The sequence below is a fragment of the Salmo salar genome, chromosome ssa08, assembly GCF_905237065.1.
Source record: "Salmo salar chromosome ssa08, Ssal_v3.1, whole genome shotgun sequence".
NCBI classification, from domain to species: domain Eukaryota; kingdom Metazoa; phylum Chordata; class Actinopteri; order Salmoniformes; family Salmonidae; genus Salmo; species Salmo salar.
Genome location: NC_059449.1, coordinates 16,376,119 through 16,394,356, shown reverse-complemented (window position 1 = coordinate 16,394,356; position 18,238 = coordinate 16,376,119). Strand labels below are relative to the sequence as shown.

General features: G+C 47.0%; 1 protein-coding gene across 1 annotated transcript in view; it reads right to left on the bottom strand.

The window, feature by feature from the left end:
- The window catches only part of LOC106595273 (zinc finger protein basonuclin-2-like), a 501,482-nt gene that overhangs the window by 8,715 nt on the left and 474,529 nt on the right, over positions 1–18,238 (bottom strand). Inside the window, 1 exon segment of the mRNA XM_045722846.1 lies at positions 8,616–11,125. Coding sequence (XP_045578802.1) covers positions 8,616–11,125 — 2,510 coding nt within the window.

Genomic DNA, 18,238 nt, shown 5'->3' with positions numbered 1-18,238 from the left:
AAAACTTCTAGACTGCCATGGCTCCCTGACCGATGAGGTTAAAACTTCTAGACTGCCATGGCTCCCTGACTGATGAGGTTAAAACTTCTAGTCTGCCATGGCTCCCTGACCGATGAGGTTAAAACTTCTAGACTGCCATGGCTCCCTGACTGATGAGGTTAAAACTTCTAGTCTGCCATGGCTCCCTGACCGATGAGGTTAAAACTTCTAGACTGCCATGGCTCCCTGACTGATGAGGTTAAAACTTCTAGACTGCCATGGCTCCCTGACCGATGAGGTTAAAACTTCTAGACTGCCATGGCTCCCTGACCGATGAGGTTAAAACTTCTAGACTGCCATGGCTCCCTGACCGATGAGGTTAAAACTTCTAGACTGCCATGGCTCCCTGACTGATGAGGTTAAAACTTCTAGACTGCCATGGCTCCCTGACTGATGAGGTTAAAACTTCTAGACTGCCATGGCTCCCTGACTGATGAGGTTAAAACTTCTAGACTGCCATGGCTCCCTGACCGATGAGGTTAAAACTTCTAGACTGCCATGGCTCCCTGACCGATGAGGTTAAAACTTCTAGACTGCCATGGCTCCCTGACCGATGAGGTTAAAACTTCTAGACTGCCATGGCTCCCTGACCGATGAGGTTAAAACTTCTAGACTGCCATGGCTCCCTGACTGATGAGGTTAAAACTTCTAGACTGCCATGGCTCCCTGACTGATGAGGTTAAAACACATGCTAAGTGCCATGCAGTAAGTACCCTGAATTACTACAGTATTACTAAGTATTACTGCATCAGCCATATATCATTACTGTGATATCAGCATTTATACTAGATCACAACATCAAAACCACAACTGAATAACTAACACACAACCCATCTACATTGTACATGTACATGTCCCTTCTGGTCGTTATACTGTCATTCACAAAGACCACATACTGAGAGAAAGGATGTGTTGAGTAATCAAACAATTAGTGATTACTGTTTAAAATAAATAAATAGATTGTTCATCTGCATCTTTTGAACAGTTCAAGCCTGTGGAATGTGACGTGAATAATGGCTGCTTGAATAGACTTTGCGGAGGAATTCACCTGCACCGGTGATAGACGCATCTCCTCCCTATCTCTAAAGATATTCACTGGAAGTGGATCAGTCTGCAGTTATATTCTTGGGGGTAGATTTTCCTCATTTAGAGGACATATACAGATTCCTTCATTTATCAGATTTACCCTCTGCCCCATCTCCCTGTCTCCATCACTCTGCCACCACTATTTCACTCCCCTTCTTCTCCATTCCTCTACCCCCCAAACCAAACTCCTCCATTCCCTCTCTCCCTTCTCCACCTCTCCCTCCCCGATGGCCAGTAATGTGGCAGGAAAACCAAATTGACAGTCTCATCTTCGACCAAAGACGGGGGAGGCCTCTTGAGAGGCCATTTTGTTTGTGCAGAGTAGGAGGAGAGAGAGAGAGAGAGAGGCTAGCTAACGCGCCTGTCCCAGCCAACGTTAATCATCTTTAGGCTCCCGTCTCTCCTCCAATGGCCCTGTCCTTCTCTCTATACCGGGTGTGTGTGTGTGTTAGTGTGTGTGCACTGTCTAAATGAGTCGTAATGAGCAAAGTGAAGTCATATTAAACTGACACTGATGGGTTCTTTGCCTCTGCTGTCATGTGGGGTTGCTATGTGATGAGGTTTGGAGTGGAGAGGTGGGAGGATGATCGAGGGGTTGGGTAACACATTCATCATTATCTGTCTTTATTCTCTACTAGCTATACTAGCTGGAGAAACTTGATAAAACATTTCATAAAAGGAATATTCCTCTCAGGGAATATTCCTCCACAGACGCGCCATAGAGGTTTAGATAGAAGGCTAAGTTACAGATCACATCAACAAAGCCCTGTCATTATATTAGCCTACAATTACTTACAGAATGTGAAATATTTGCGACGCTTATTGTTCCAAACGAAAGCCTTCTGAAAGTGATTCTCTGATTATCTTTTTGTCTTTATCCACAAAACCCAAATGTATCAAAGATAAATTAACATAAAAGTCCCATTTCATAGTGTAATGTCATTAACATACTGTTCATCAGTAGATATTTTGTATTTTGAACCCGGGATCTGTGGCTAAATTAAATAACACATTCTCTCTATAAATGATCAGGCCTTTGTTTAAGCATGGCAAATCAAGAGACTGCAGCTTCACTGAAGTTCTACCAGAGATTGGGCCCACATGGCTGGAAAGGAGCAGGGGAGGAGGAGAGAGAGGAGGAGGAGGAGAGAGAGGAGGAGGAGGAAAGAGGGGCAGGAGGAGGAGAGAGAGGGGCAGGAGGAGGAGAGAGAGGGGCAGGAGGATGAGAGAGAATGGCTCTCAAACGTAATTAACCTTCACTCTGCATCCCTCCATCCGTGTGGGGACGAGGGGCCGCCGCATACTAGTGCATCATGGGAAATAAGTGCGGGAAAGCACCTGGTGACAGTTCTCCGATGGAGGGATGAAAATGAATAAAACAAGGAAGAGTCTTAATATAAACATGTAGAAAAAGAGGGAGAGAGGCCCTGTCGTTGATTTAAGAAAATATGATTAACGAGGATAATAAGGCCGATTACTGGTCGGTACGCCTTTCAGACGTTAATCATACTACCACTGCTGTGTGTGTGTGTGCCGCCCTCCACAATAAATATGCAATCATTTACCGCTGAGCGCCTGGTGGCTAGGGGGCTGGAGGGAAACACTGTACTGTTACCGTATTGATGTACAACTAGCAGCTAGATGTTAGAGGACACTCTGTACTCTATTAGCTGTGTGTGTGTGTGTGTGTGTGTGTGTGTGTGTGTGTGTGTGTGTAAAACAGCAGTGTGCTATGTTGTTTATCCTGTTAGTTAACCACGCCATTGATCTGTATCTTTACATCTACGTCACCATGTAGATACGAAATGTCCCCCCCCTCTCTATTCAAACGCTTGTGACACTATTGCCATTTCCCATTGTCTTTTTGTTGTTTCCCTCAAATATTAATATGATGCCGTAGATAAAATGTTCTTATAATCCTCCCCTCTAATTGACTCTGACATCGGGGCTTTTGAAGGTAGCGTTTGTTTGATGCGCCTACCTACGTTCCTCTGGGGTGTCACTCCACTGTAGAGAAATAATTGACTAATGGGATATGCTGAGGTACCTGGACAACCTCCTGTTGTTGGTATAGACGTCAACATCTCGCTGTGAGGAGAGAGAGGAGAGGTGGTGGGGGAGAGGAGGAAGCTGGTTATTAGCACTGCATATTACAGACCTGGATTTTGCATACATTATCTGGTTGGAAACAAATGTCTGGGTGTCCCAACAGATTTAGGCTCAGATACAGTGTTTCTGTTAGAGAAATTGTACGTTCTAAAGCTCAAATACAAGGGATGAAGAGAAGGCATACGGTTTGGTTTACTGAGGTTAAATATCATTATTCTGTGATATAATGACTAGATTATTATAGATTACTAGATTATATTGCATTAAATGTATTTAATGAATCATACAGTTACTTATCAGATTATTTGAAATATTATTTGAATTTGTGCTAAACTATAATAATGATTTGTTTCATAATAATAGAAATAATATGTTATTAGCTGTGGAATTTGTAACATTTTGTAGTGAATCTTACGAATAATGTAATTTGAAACGACTCAAACTTTCTGTAGCAGCAAACCAATGTCTGAGGCGTTGTGGTTTCCCAATCCTTCCTCCACAATAATATTATCAGAGGGGAAAAGACCAAATAATGTTCCCATGTTACAATTACACTGCAGCATGCATTATGTAGTTAAGGGATTACCCAGGGACACATCTGATTGGTGTACGGCCAGAGCCCTGACTATAGCTTCAATAACCCATAATTCCTTTGGCCCCGCCATTACTCTGTTTGCCGCTCCTATGGAATAAGGAGAGAAGCATGTCTCAGTAATACATCCCATATGCTACCAGGAATTTATGCGGCGCACAAAAGATCCGTCCCAAATGGCACCCTATTTACCCTATGTGACCAGGGTTCTGATCACAAGTAGTGCACTATATAGGGAATAGGTTGCCATTTGGGACACACTCAACGTATGGAAACAATAGTGTACTTAGGTGTAACTCACCCACATCTTGGTCTAAGACCGTCTTCTAAGATCCATATGTTCACAGCAGTGATTGTCCTCTCTTCCTGCTACACAGCTATCTATTCATCAGGGCCTTATGTTAAAGCACATCACTAGGGCAAGATTCCACAATCACTGTGACAACCGTGTCTGTGAGCGTGGGTTGAGGTTCATGCTTCACTATAAGCCTGTGGAAGACATTTGGGTTCATCTTTGAGCCAAGATGGAAGACGAAACACAGTCTAATTTGACCTCGCTCCCTCACAGTTGCACCTCTCTATACTACAGCACCCACTGCCTCTTGGAAACCAAATCCTTTACTGTGAGTGAGTCAGAGGACCCTAACTAGTGCTGTTTTTCACTGATTCGTTTTTCCCACCACTGTCATCCCCTCCTCGTTTTGTGCTGGAGTTAAGTGTTTTTTTAAAGGCCATTACGGGGTCGCCGCGGCAGATGCTAATACAAGTGGGGAGCGCTAATGTCGGAGAGCGCCCAATAAAAAAGATGGACGGCTAAATTATATAGTTGGGAGACAAGCTGGGGCAGTGGTTGGGAAGGATGACGGGAGGGGGAGGGCTCTGATTCATAGTTCTACCTTGACTTCCACTAAATAAAGAAGTAGGCCGCTGAATTAGGCCTCCTCATTGGTCAGTTTGGCCATGTGTGTCCAGCTCCTGAGCAGGTATTGGTCAGTTTACTCGCCACTCATTCAGAAATATCTGAAATGAGTCATTGTGATGCCTCAATACCATTGGCGTTTCTGTCATTTGTTGAGATGTCTGTTCGCTGTGGGGAGGCTGTTATTGGGATCGTATCAAACCATAAGGTCAGGGCTATTTGTTTAATATCCTATTTTATTTTAGTGCAATAAAGAGACTAAAAATACTGTGTACATTACAATAAATGAGTGACTCTCTGTAAGACTATATGCATCTGTAGGAACGCATCAGCTTTTGAGTATGTGTGAGTTTATACGTGCACAAGCATGTGTCTGTCTGTGTGTGTGTGGTTATGCGAGACAGCAGGCCTCTCGTGCCCCGGGCGCTCCCTGTCCCTAAAGCCTCGTCAAAGAGGGTAACGAACTAACGCATCATCCGCGGCTGCATCAAACACAGGCATCGGCACGGCAAAGCATCCTTTAATAACACTTCCTGTCATCTCCCTGCTGTCGGCACCAGCTGCGTCAGGTGAGCGGCATGATTTCGCCTTCTCTTCTCCTCCGCTAACGCTATTTTACCTGTCTCTGCTCCTCCATCCCCCCCTCTCTTTTCCGCTAACACTATAACCCATCTCCTCTCTTTTTTTCCTCTCATCCACCTACTCCATCCCCTCTTCCCCTCCCTCTATCCCTGCCTCCATCCCTCCCTCCCTGAACAAGTCCCAGAGTCACCTGCTCTATTTACTTGGTGCTAATGAACAAACAGGAACAGAATGAACAGATGCCAGTGAAACAAGGAACTTAATAAAGGCCCCGGGTGGAGAGGGGAGGCGGGTGGAGGGTTGCTGTTGAGACAAAACAACTCTGAGAAAAACTAGAGGAGAAAAAAACTCCTCAGAGAAGCAAATTAGATTAGGAGGGGGAGAAACCACACTCGCTCTTTATCTAAATAAAAAGTGTCACTTGTCACCACGGCATGCTCTTACACAACAAAACAGAGGAGCTGGTTGAGTGAGGCTTCCCCTCTTCTAGTGCTCTAGAATGTGGCATATGTCATTATACTGGGAGCAGAGGCATGCTCTGCCTGTGTGTGTGTGTGTGTGTGTGTGTGTGTGTGTGTGTGTGTGTGGCTCTGCTAAAGCGATAAAGAGATGCATTTGTTACACTTGAAGTCATGTCTATTTTCGAGGGGGGTTGGGGAGGAGATGAATTTACATTTCCTTTCAAGGGCCCTTTTTCCACCGACACCCCACTGTGAAGAGAGACTGGACCATTCAGTCAAATGGACATGCTTGTTTACACGGTGGTCAGGGGAATAGACCTGCCAATGTCACACACAAGGCCTTTACTTCTGTTTTTTTTATGATGCTAATAACAATGCTAATGAGTCACTATCGATGCCATCATGGGGTCGTTGTTGAGAGTTTTAATTCCCTAAATTACCCTAATATCCGGATGCATTTGGTAGGCTATTTTCAAACCACTCTTAGGCCAGTTGAAGTCTAACGTCAAACATCCCCTCATACAAAAAAAAACGAAACAAATGTTAGCAATTCCTTGGAGAGCTAAATGCTAGTTGCTAGCCCAGGGCACTCTGATGTTGTGTAGCCTCAGCATGTGTTGTGTTCTGGCGTCAACCTGCTGCTAGCTTTAGTGGGTGGGTGTATTCTGGGAGGGTGTGTGTGGATAGGGTGGATGTGCGAACAAGCCCAGGTAGGTAAAGCGTGGCTAGCCTCACCTCCTGGAACAGGGCGCTAATACATGCAGTCGCTTGACAGACCGCTGTCTACGTTAATGTATGCTACCTCACCTGTCAGTGACGAGGTGAGTGAGGGGAGGTAAACAGGGGTATATCTCAGAGAGGAAGATTGTGTGTGTGTTCTGGCGATGACACCCTACTTCTCTGAACTTTGACATGACAGTCAACAGATGCCACTGTATACCTGTTAAATTATAAATCGTATCTCTGCTAATGGTGCGTTCCACTTAACATATGGTAGGTGACGCCTTAATAATTTCACTCTATCTAAGAAAAAAAGTAGACTTCACTGCAGTTGAGTAGCTCATCCAGAAAACTCATCTACTGTCCTAAACTTCCCCGTTACTAATTCTACAATTACTGATGAAATATCAGATCAAATGATACATGCACCATACATCCACAACATTGTCAACGTTTCTAATTACATCATGTAATGTCAAAATGAAAGCACAAAACATATGTAATGAACCTACCTGTAATGAATGCCTGAATTGTTAGTATTTTATATATATAAACTGTACGCCTAGTAAAAATAAAGAAAAGCCCTGGAATGAGTAGGTGTGTCCAAACTTTTGACTGGTACTGTGTATATATATATATATATACACAGTACCAGTCAAAAGTTTGGACACACCTACTCATTCCAGGGCTTTTCTTTATTTTTACTATTTTCTACATTGTAGAATAATAGTGAAGACATCAGAACTATGATATAACACATGGATTCATGTAGTAACCAAACAAGTGTTAAACAAATCAAAATATATATATATATATATTTCTGATAAATTTGATGTTATTTTAGTGGACAAAAAAATGTATTGCTTTTCTTTAAAAAACAAGGACATTTCTAAGTGACCCCAAACTTTTGACCGTTCAAAAGTTTGGGGTCACTTAGAAATGTCCTTGTTTTTTAAAGAAAAGCAATACGTTTTTTTGTCCACTAAAATAACATCAAATTGATCAGAAATACAGTGTAGACATTATTAATGTTGTAAATGACTATTGTAGCTGGAAATGGCGGAATTTCTTTTAATAAAAAAAAATATATATTTTTTAATGCAATATCTACATAGGCGTACAGAGGCACATTATCAGTAAGCATCACTTCTGTGTTCCAGTGGCACGTTGTGTTAGCTAATCCAAGTTTATCATTAGAAAACCCTTTTGCAGTTATGTTAGCACAGCTGAAAACTGTTGTTTGATTAAAGAAGCAATACAACTGGCCTTCTTTAGACTAGTTGAGTATCTGGAGCATCAGCATTTGTGGGTTCGGTTACAGGCTCAAAATGGCCAGAAACAAAGACATTCTTCTGAGAAATGAAGACTATTCCATGCGAGAAATTGACAAGAAACTGAAGATCTCGTACAATGCTGTGTACTACTCCCTTCACAGAACAGCGCTAACTGTCTCTAACCAGAATAGAAAGAGGAGTGGGAGGCCCCGGTGCACAACTGAGCAAGAGGACAAGTACATTAGAGTGTCTAGTTTGAGAAAGAGACCCCTCACAAGTCCTCACCTGGCAGCTTCATTAAATAGTACCCGCAAAACACCAGTCTCAACGTCAACATTGAAGAGGCTACTCCGGGATGCTGGCCTTCTAGACAGAGATGCAAAGAAAAAGCCATATCTCAGACTGGCCAATAAAAAGAAAAGATTAAGATGGGCAAAAGAACATAGACGCTGGACAGAGGAACTCTGCCTAGAAGGCCAGCATTCTGGAGTCGCCTCTTCACTGTTGACATTGAGACTGGTGTTTTGCGGGTACTATTTAATGAAGCTGCCAGTTGAGGACTTGGGAGGCATCTGTTTCTCAAACTACTCAAACTACTTGTCGTGTTTTTTGTGGACCCCAGGAGAATGGCTGCTGCCCCGCAAAAGCTAATGGGTTTCCAAGTAAACAAATGAATTAATAACACCAGTTGTATCATAATATTAATTCATACTCTACTGATATTTAAATAATTAATCAGAAAAATTGAGGCAGTCAAATTAAGAACCAATTGTAAGCCAAGAAAAAATATACTGTTAGTGTGTATATGTGTGTGTGTGTTGTACGACACTCACCTGTCTCTGCTCCGTCGGGAGGGGAAGGCGGCGTTGCAGCCGGACACGGTGCACACGTGCATCTCTTTGAGGTGCACGTTCTTGTAGTGCAGTTTGACGCTGTAGGAGCTCTTGAAGCTCTTCTTGCACACGTAGCAGATCTTGGGGTCGTTGGAGTTGGGGCTGGTGCACAGTTCTCCCTCGGGGGAGTGCGAGGAGGGGAACTTGGGCGGGCTGGCGCCGTAGCTCATGGAGGAGATGAAGCTCTCGTGCAGGGCGGCCATGCTGGCGGCGGCGGCTGCGGCGGCCGCCATGCCCCCATTGTAGAGGCCGTACTGGCTCATGCAGAACATGTCATAGGTGGGGTCGTTGAGCTCCTCCTTAATCTTGATGGTGGGCTGGTGGGGCGAGGGTGAGGAGCGGCTCTTGGGGTCTTCCATCTCCTTCCTCAGCTGCGCCTCCTTATCTCTGGCCTCCTGGTCCTCCTGGTCCTTGTCCAGGTTGTTGCCTCCTCCCACTCTGGAGCTCATGGAGGAGTTGAGCCTCAGCCTCTGGTGCTGTTCCTCCACCTCCATCATCTCCTCGCGGTAGAACATCTTGGAATCCGAAGTCTCCGAATCGTTCTCAAAGTCTCTCTCGTGGTCCTGGTCCTCGGAGGTGAAGCTGTCCATGCAGCGGAGCTCACCGCCTGGGCCTCCTCTCTCGCCCCTGCCGCCCTCTCCTCCGGGTCCCTCTCCCCGGCAGTCATCCTGGTCGTGCCTCATCAGGTGTCCCCTCATCAGGCCTGGGCTCATCTCATCCTGGGAGGGGGACTGGTGCCCGCTGCCGCCGCTGTGGTGGCTGTTGTTGTTGTTCCCTCCGTTGCTGTTGTTGTTGTTGCGGTTTCCATTGATGTTGTGGTGGAGGTGGGAGGAGGGGTGGTGGTGGTGGTGATGGTGGTGGTGGTGACAGCTGTCGTCATCATCATCGTCTTTGTCCTCATCATACTCGTCTGCCACGTCAATCACCTCCTTCTCGATCTTCACCGGCATGCTGGACTTACGGGGCTTCTTCTTGGGGGTGGGGTCCGTGTTGGTGGCAGCAGCTGGATCCTGCTGGGGGATACTGGGGGTGGGCAGCCTGTGGTGGGACATTAGCCCACCTTCAGAGGACATATTGTGGGCGTTATGGGAGGCTGCGGCCGCAGGGGCAGCCAGGAGCTGATGCTGCTGGTCCATCAGAGAGCTGCTATTGGTGGTGGAGGGCAGGATGGGGCTGGTGGGCAGTGACACTGGAGGACTGACCAGGTGCTGTGGGGACAGCAGTGTGCGGTAGAAAGGGGGCACCGGCTGGATGGGCTGCACCGACTTCAGGGAGGGGAAGACCAGTGGGATCTGCAGGGGTGACTGGAGCATGGGGTCCAGGGGCGGGGTGGCGAAGCCCAGAGGCGGCTGTCTGGGGCTGCTCAGGGTGAAGCCGCTCTTGGCACTGGAGATGACGGGTGTGCCGGGGCCCGACCCACGGATGAGGTCCTTGTCGCGGTTGTTCCTCAGCATGGGCATGTGCAGGCGTGGGTTGGGGTTGGCGCTGTGGCGGTTGCGGCTGCGCAGCGAGCTGAACACCATGTTGCAGCCCTCGATAGTGCAGCGGTGCTTGATCTTGAGGTGCACGGCGTTGTAGTGGATCTTCAGCGTACCTTTGTCGTAGAAGGTCTTGCCGCACGAGTTGCAGCACACGCGGCCCTTGCGTGAGGTGGCTCCCATGCGGCGCATGCGGTGCATCTTGGAGGAGAAGGAGGAGTGGGTGATGCTCTTGGACTGCTCGCTCTTCACAAAGTGGTGGTGGGCCTGGTGGTCATTAAGGGAATTGGACCTAGGCCGTGGGGTCCCGGGTTGCCCCTGGCCTTGCTGCTGCTGGCCTTGCTGCTGTTGTTCCGTCTGCTGCTGGGACGGCTGGCTGGAAGGAGTGGGAGAGATGGGTGATGCCCGGTTGATGGGCTCCTGTTTGGGCTCCATGGCGTTGTTCATGCCCCCCAGAGCTCCAATGCGGCTGGGGCTCTGACCGCTGCTGCGGAAAGGGCTGAGGGATACCTCAGACTCGCTGCTCTCCCCCGGCTCGCCCTGGTTGGGTAGGCTGGCATCGCGGTCCCGGTCGTGGAGGCCCCGGAGGCCCGACTGCTCCAGCGCCAGGCCATTGGGGGGCAGGCCCAGCATGGGGGCCGACACAGGGTTGATGTACTGGAACGGCAGCAGGAAGGCCAGACTGTTAGGAATGTTCTCAAAGTGGTGGATGCTGGACGGGCTGCTGGTCTCCATGTGGTTGAGGAGGCCTGGGCTTCGGCCGCGTCCCGTGCTGTTGCTCTCGATGAACGTCCGGATACCTGAGTCGGTCTTGGAGGAGGGCACGGTGACCGCCTGACCTTCCTTCTCCTGGATGGCCATCAGCTCCACGATGGACTTGGTCTCTCCGAAACGAAGGAACTGCTGCAGGGTGATGATCTCCTCTTCCCGAGACATAATGGACCAGCGGTCCAGCACCTTGCCCGCAGCATCCTAGAGGCGCAATGGAAAGACAAGAGAGAATAGACAAAACACACAAAAGTTATTGATTGTGCATAATCACTGTGGTCGAGAGGGAGCGAGGAGGAAGGGAGTAGGGAAGGGGTGTTGTTATCGGCTCATGAAGGCCCCTGAAGCGACGAGTAAAGATTGATAATAGAGCTCTGATAATAACCCTCCTCTTCCCTGTCCCTCTTTCTCTTCCTCATTTCTCTCCTTCCTTCTTTACATTTCATCAGCTATGCATACACAGTCATTAGGCACACAGCGAGAGGAACAGGCAGAGTTGAATAAAGTCTAAAAGCAAGCAAATGGAGACCGCTGGGGCCGGTGGGGCTGGTGGGCTATTAGTGGGTACCTGTGAATTCTAACCATTTCTGGGGACGTTGATCTATTCGCTGTGAGACTGTTTAACAAAAACAGCCCGTGAAAGATGTGAACTCTCGCTGAGAGTCCCTCAGAACAGCGCACGGCACGCAGCTCCGCTATGTTTACTGCCGCGATGACAGCCGGGGAGAGAAAAGGCTGCTAAAAGAAAAAATGGATTAATTCGCGCGAGCCACTAATCGTACCTTACTACTTGGCAGCCACTTTTCGTAGTTTACTCTTATCTCTGAGGGAATCTAATGAACAAAGTAAAATGGAGTTAGGAATATCAGTCTATGGGGGTTAAGTCAACTTGGACATTAAAATAAGAACACCCATGTTAATTTAAGTGCGTCTTTGGAGGTGACGCCGATCTGGCGTCACGTTCATTAAGAACAGACCTGGGGTCAGTCTTTACTGTGCTTTATGTTAATGAGGTTTACGGGATGCATATCTCCCATCAGATTCAAAACTAAATGAAGCAGGCATACTTTATCAGTGCGACCGTGTCAAGAGGAAAACGCATGTGCTTGCATTTACACTGCCTATGGAGAGAAGGCGGGAGGGAGCGGGAAATGTAATGAAGTAAATGTTGACAGGACATATTTTACATGGGCCTTGGTGTTTCCCAACCCTGTGCTTGTGGAGCCCTGTGGAAGCCTGGGAAACAGAATGATTCCGATGGGAGAGCTCTGAGCATTATTCCAAGAGGAGAACTTTCCTTGGCGGCCGTCTCTTTTGGAGATGGTGCTATTAACCACAGAAAAATAAAACGCCTCGAGTTTTGAACAAACATGCGCGTCAATTGCCAAACGTCGAGACATGGCAATGGATTCTGGGAAAGGAATCTTGGCAAGACCTGAACCTGAACTGAAGGGGTTTGCGGTCGGTCTCAGAGCTTTGATACACAGAATACTGACCCAGTTCTGTTGTCTACCACTCTGAACCCACTGGTTCTCTGACTGTGTGCTGGGAGGGTGGAACCCAGCAAATCACTAACAGAGATTGACACTTTCTGTCAACTAAACAACTTATTTGAATGACAGACTTTAACAGGTGTTAGTATGAGATTCAACATTAGTGCTAATAAATTATCTAGACATTTTATTCAAACTTAAGTCCCACATTGCTTGTTCACACGGGGGAAAAATGGGGCTGTGTGCACTACAGAGCTGCAACTTTGTGAACGGTGTGTGTGTGTGTGTGTGTGTGTGTGTGTGTGTGTGTGTGTGTGTGTGTGTGTGTGTGTGTGTGTGTGTGTGTGTGTGTGTGTTTATTATATGAGTGGTGGAGATAAACACTACAGTTTACTCTGCATGGTCCTGTGGGACCTCTGCAGCCCAGTCAAGTGTGACTTCAAGGGAACGACGTAGTGCAACCACAACAATTAGAAGCAACGCTAGGGTACTGTTCCCCGTTCACACCCCGCTCCTTCTCTCCTGCCTGGCAGAATCTATCAGAGATACAACACTGGAGTCTAAAAGGGTGCAAAAATACAACATCACAAAGCACAAAGGGCCTTAAAGGGAAAAACACGAGATAAATGTTTAACAAGACAGAGGGAGAGAGAGAATGGAAAAGGAAGTGTGTGTGTGTGTGTCTGCATGCGTGTGTGTGTGTGTGGGGGGGTAGATAGAGAGTGGTTGCACATCATGCCCTTAGACATAGAAGCCAAATGAATCCTTGGGAGACGGAACATCAATAGTAACTGGGGTTATTTGTTGTTAAATATACATTAAAAAAACATTTTACACTTTCATTCTGTGTGTGTGAGTTTTTCGCCTGGAGGTATATGACTTTAAATTGTAGCCGGGGCACTATTATTTCATAGCTGCACGGCCATTGGGACATTTTTAAAAATGTATTTTACCTTTATTTAACTAGGCAAGTCAGTTAAGAACAATTTCATATTTACAATGACGGCCTACCGAGGAACAGTGGGTAAACTGCCTTGTTCAGGGGCAGAACAACAGATCTGTACCTTGTCAGCTCAGGGATTCGATCTTGCAACCTTTCAGTTACTAGTCCAATGCATTAACCACTAGGCTACGCTGCCGCCCCATGTGGATGTGGATGGATGCCCCACGGGGCATGTGGATTTCCATTGGATTCCATTGAAAAAAGTTCAATTAGAAAGTGTATAATTAGGCAGAAAGATAAGAAATGGAGAGAATTTCTCAGAAATAGTCACTCTGAAATGTACAACGGAAGTCATAGAATAAGGGTCACATACGTTAATACACTGACAAGTACACAACAGGCACGTACGCAGAAGGGACACAAACTAACCAAATGATTGGTGCAGAATGGAATAGCTATGACACATTCCAATATACGTGGTACTATTTTGGATCTGTTTACTGTTACAAAGTGACATTAATGAAATACAATACAGCAACTTTTGTCAGAGGTAGGTTAAGGATTAGAAGATGCCCAATAAAAAGGTAGGCCTACACTGTGCAGATTAATGAACAATAAATGTTCCTCACTTACCCTAACCCCCGAGGAGAGAGTCAGCCATCGCTGTTTCAAAGGTTCAAAGGTCACGCCATCACTTGGCAGTCCTGGTCCCCTTAAAAACCCACCACACGCAATTTATCCTTGTGCTTTTCAGAACACCCTCCGGACCCAGACAAGTATGGCTTATGTTCTTATCATATTCTTCCCTCCCATCCCTTCATCCCTGCTTGTTGTTCAATCACGATACAGGTCAGTACTACGGCTATGGAGAGAGAGAGAGAGAGAGGCCGTACTGCAGTGGGGGCTAGGAAAACACACACGGCCCAGCCTCCGTCCACTGTTCTGCTCCGCTCCAGATGCTCCTGGAGCACAGACAACAGGGGCTTAGGCCACGGAAGGAGAGAGAGACTGGAGACAGAGCGAGGGGACAGACAGACAGACAGACAGACAGACAGACAGACAGACAGACAGACAGACAGACAGACAGACAGACAGGAGACAGGGAGACAGGGAGATGGGGAGAGAAAGACAGACAGGAAGAGAGAGAGAGTGAGGGAGAAACTCAAGCTAGCATTTACTGAACCCCACACCAACCAGAGTGAACAGTATGAGGGGAGAAGCTTGACTACAGTTCCTGGTCCAGGGGGAAACCTCATGTGCTTTTTATTTCACTAACTGCTCATTATTATTCGGCCATTTTATAACCCCTCTCTGTTTACGCTATGTAATACTATATTTTGCAATAATGTGTTTTATGGTAACACTATCAAAGTACAGACCACAAGAGCTGGGCAACAAAAAATACGAAATAAATATTAACAGATAATAAAACATAACATATTCGACAATGAACAAGAACATGTTTCATTGCATATTTCAGTCAAAGCAATGCTATTTGATGGTATCATGACTGGGCTTCATGTCTTTTGTATACAAAAACAACTCTTTAGCACTTTTATGTAAATAGACTTCAACTGCGAGACTCGATCTACGTTCAAACACAAAGATATGCAATGATAACCCCACTTGTAAATCAAACGCCGCTTGTTAATTGAATGCTAACTTCCTAGAAGATGAGAAATTATGTCTAACACCACAATAGCTAGTGTGTGTGTGTGTGTGTGTGTGTGTGTGTGTGTGTGTGTGTGTGTGTGTGTGTGTATATATATACACACTGTGTACATATCATATCTCAGAGCCTGGGTGATAGAAATTCCGAGACAGCTCATGTACATATTTGCACACAAACACAAAGTCCCTGTAGTGTTAACCACCTCTTGCAGCCCACTCTGCATTAGCGCATTAGTCTAGCGACGCCGCCGCTGCGTGAGTAACAAATGTGCCATTAGAAGCACTTTTTACAAGGAGGCACTCATCTCCCAATTAGCCTAATGTTGGCCCTCTCGTTCCCATGTATTTTCCAGCACTGCCCCCTCCACCCCTCCATCCATCCCCAAGTAATACCTCATTAATCCCTCGCCCCGTTCCTCCTCCCTCCAGAGGTATGACAGATCACCCTGTCACTACACATCCCAGAGTCCTTTAAACAATGCGGATAAACCTCAGTTTGTGAGGTTAATGACAATTAAACAATAATTACAGCAGAGATGCGGTGGTAGGATACACACTTAATCTAGCGGACGGCCCCTCTACCCCCTCTACATTATTAGTTTATCCACCGTGTCCGTGTCATTCGGAATTAATCCGCCCGACGACGGCTGTGTTTATTTATCTTGCAGCCGGTTGGCTCGCTAGCGGCGTTCCCCGGTAATGTTTACTAGTGGAGGTGCCCGGGTGTTGTCGGGGGCGCCCGGCCCAGCAACCTGCCTGGTTAAATTATGGCTGACAGGAGAAGATGAACAAATGATGGCCTTATTATGGGGCCGGGGTAACGCTGTCAGATTAAAACAAAACAGGCAATTATACAATTAGCTGTAGCGCTAGTATTAACAGGCTGCGCTGAGAGAGAGAGAAGCTGGAAGGATTTACATAGTGGACTAAAAGGAAAGAACATACACATACTTTTCACTAATCATCACCTATCATAACCAATGACCCAGTCTATTTGGCAGGGAATGGAGAGAGATCCCACACTCCTCACGCAAGGCAAACAAAGCTAATATCAACCATTAATATCCTATGTGCTGTTAGCTGTACAGTCGTCAGTCGTGTTCTGGGGTTTGTGGAATAGGGGATCTGTGACCCAGATAGAACTAAAGATGACATAATGGGGGTTATCAGGCTTTCTAGGCTTTATGATAATGCCATTCAATAGACACATACATTATATACAGTAAGTGCATCTTGGCCCTAATAGATGTAGGCTACAATGCGTAGGCTGGCTACGCTTGAGGCAGATTCACCAAGGGCAGAGCGATGCAACCAGCAACCACAAGGCTGTATGTATCACCCTATCACCGCGAAGGAGACTACTGGCTGGCCGTGGCGTTGGAGTTGAACCCTGGGAACCACATTGATCCACCAATCAGCTTGCAGTGCCGCGTTCCCCCAGAAGACACCAGGGAATCCCCTATTGATCCCCCTCGGCCGCTCTCTCATCCCCAACGTGAAAAAGAAACTGCCTCTATCCCCACGCTCGCCACTTCAAGGGAGGTTAAGCACGAGGTCTTGAACCTTGTGGCTTCCCTCCTCCATGTTCTGTTTCTCTCCCTCCCTTTCGCCCATTCTTTTTTTGTCTTTCTATCGCTCCATGAATAATGTATTTGGGTAGTGGTGGTGGCGAGAGGGGTGCCATGGGGGATGGGGTTCTCAAAAGCTCAGTGCCTGGAGCCATCATATCAGAGGGCTAGGGCTCTCTCCAGCCCCTGCTCCGCTCCCATTGGCTCTCTGGTGGCAAGGTTGGAGGTTATTGGTTGAACAACCAGCACCACTTCCTGCATGGTGATGATGCGTCACGGGGAGTGGGTCGACCCAGACGTGGCCGGAGGACATTTGTAAGGAACCGGTAGTCTGCGATCACGCTTAGCTAACACCATCTTCTCATTTAAACTGAATGTTTTGTGTGTGAGAGAACGCTTTTGTGTGTGGCGAACGCTTTACATTATTTTCCGCATTATCCTGCAGAATTATATCTGATTGGTAAAAGGGCATTTTTAAATGTTTACTTCCAATTGAAATGATACAGTAGGGCTATTAGATAATGGTGTCATGTATTACAACAAGAAACTGACACTGTCTTAGAGGAAACCATCAGAAACAGTCTGTCAGAAAGCAGAGAGAGAGAGAGGACTCACTCGTTTCAACAGGGAGATGGAAGAAGATCAACTACAGAGAGAGAGAGGGGGGAGAGGGAGAGAGAGGGGGGGAGAGAGGACTCACTCGTTTCAACAGGGAGATGGAAGAAGATCAACTACAGAGAGAGAGAGGGGGGAGAGGGAGAGAGAGGGGGGAGAGAGAGGACTCACTCGTTTCAACAGGGAGATGGAAGAAGATCAACTACAGAGAGAGAGAGGGGGGAGAGGGGAGAGAGAGGGGGGGAGAGAGAGGGAGAGCGAGAGAGAGAGAGAGAGAGGGGCGAGGGGGAGAGAGAGGGAGAGGGGCGAGGGAGAGAGGGAGAGAGAGAGAGAGAGAGAGCGAGAGAGCGAGTGGGGGTGTGGGGGGGGGGGGGTGATCTTAAAGGACTCATGATGACCCCCTGAGGGGAGTGAGATTCATCCAGCCCAGGCCTGGAGAATCATCCTGTTTTCCATATAACATCCCAGCCGCCCCTTAAAAGACACCCTGACGTCTAAACCAGGTGGGATTCAATAAAAGTCTACACATGGCCCTTCTGCTGCGGCACGTTCATCATTCTTATTAGAACTTGGGAGAGGGAGGCAGATCAGATATGGAATCCGGGTTGATGCCTTTTCCGTTATTCAATTAAACCCAGGCATTGCAGGTCGTGGTCAATATGATGCTCATCAGTGCCAGAGACTCCTTCAGAGCCAGAATGACTGGGGTCTGCTCTCTCTGCAGTGTGAGTGAATGTGACTGCTTTTTCACTGAGAACCAGACACCGTGATCAAGCAATTCAAGCAGACTAGCCCAGAGATACCCTGGCCCTGCCTCCATGCCTGGTTGCTCTCCAACCTGATTTAACTCTAGGCTTTGGTAAAATATTCATGACGACGTGTCGGTTGTTGCTTAGGGCGCTAATCGAGTGGAGTGAAATTTATAGTGGTGGTTGCATGCAGGACAGATAGGGTGAGTCACTCTCTGGCACTCCTTGACATCCAAGTGGCCCAGGGCAAGCTGTTCCCCCTCTTTTTCCCAGGGTCT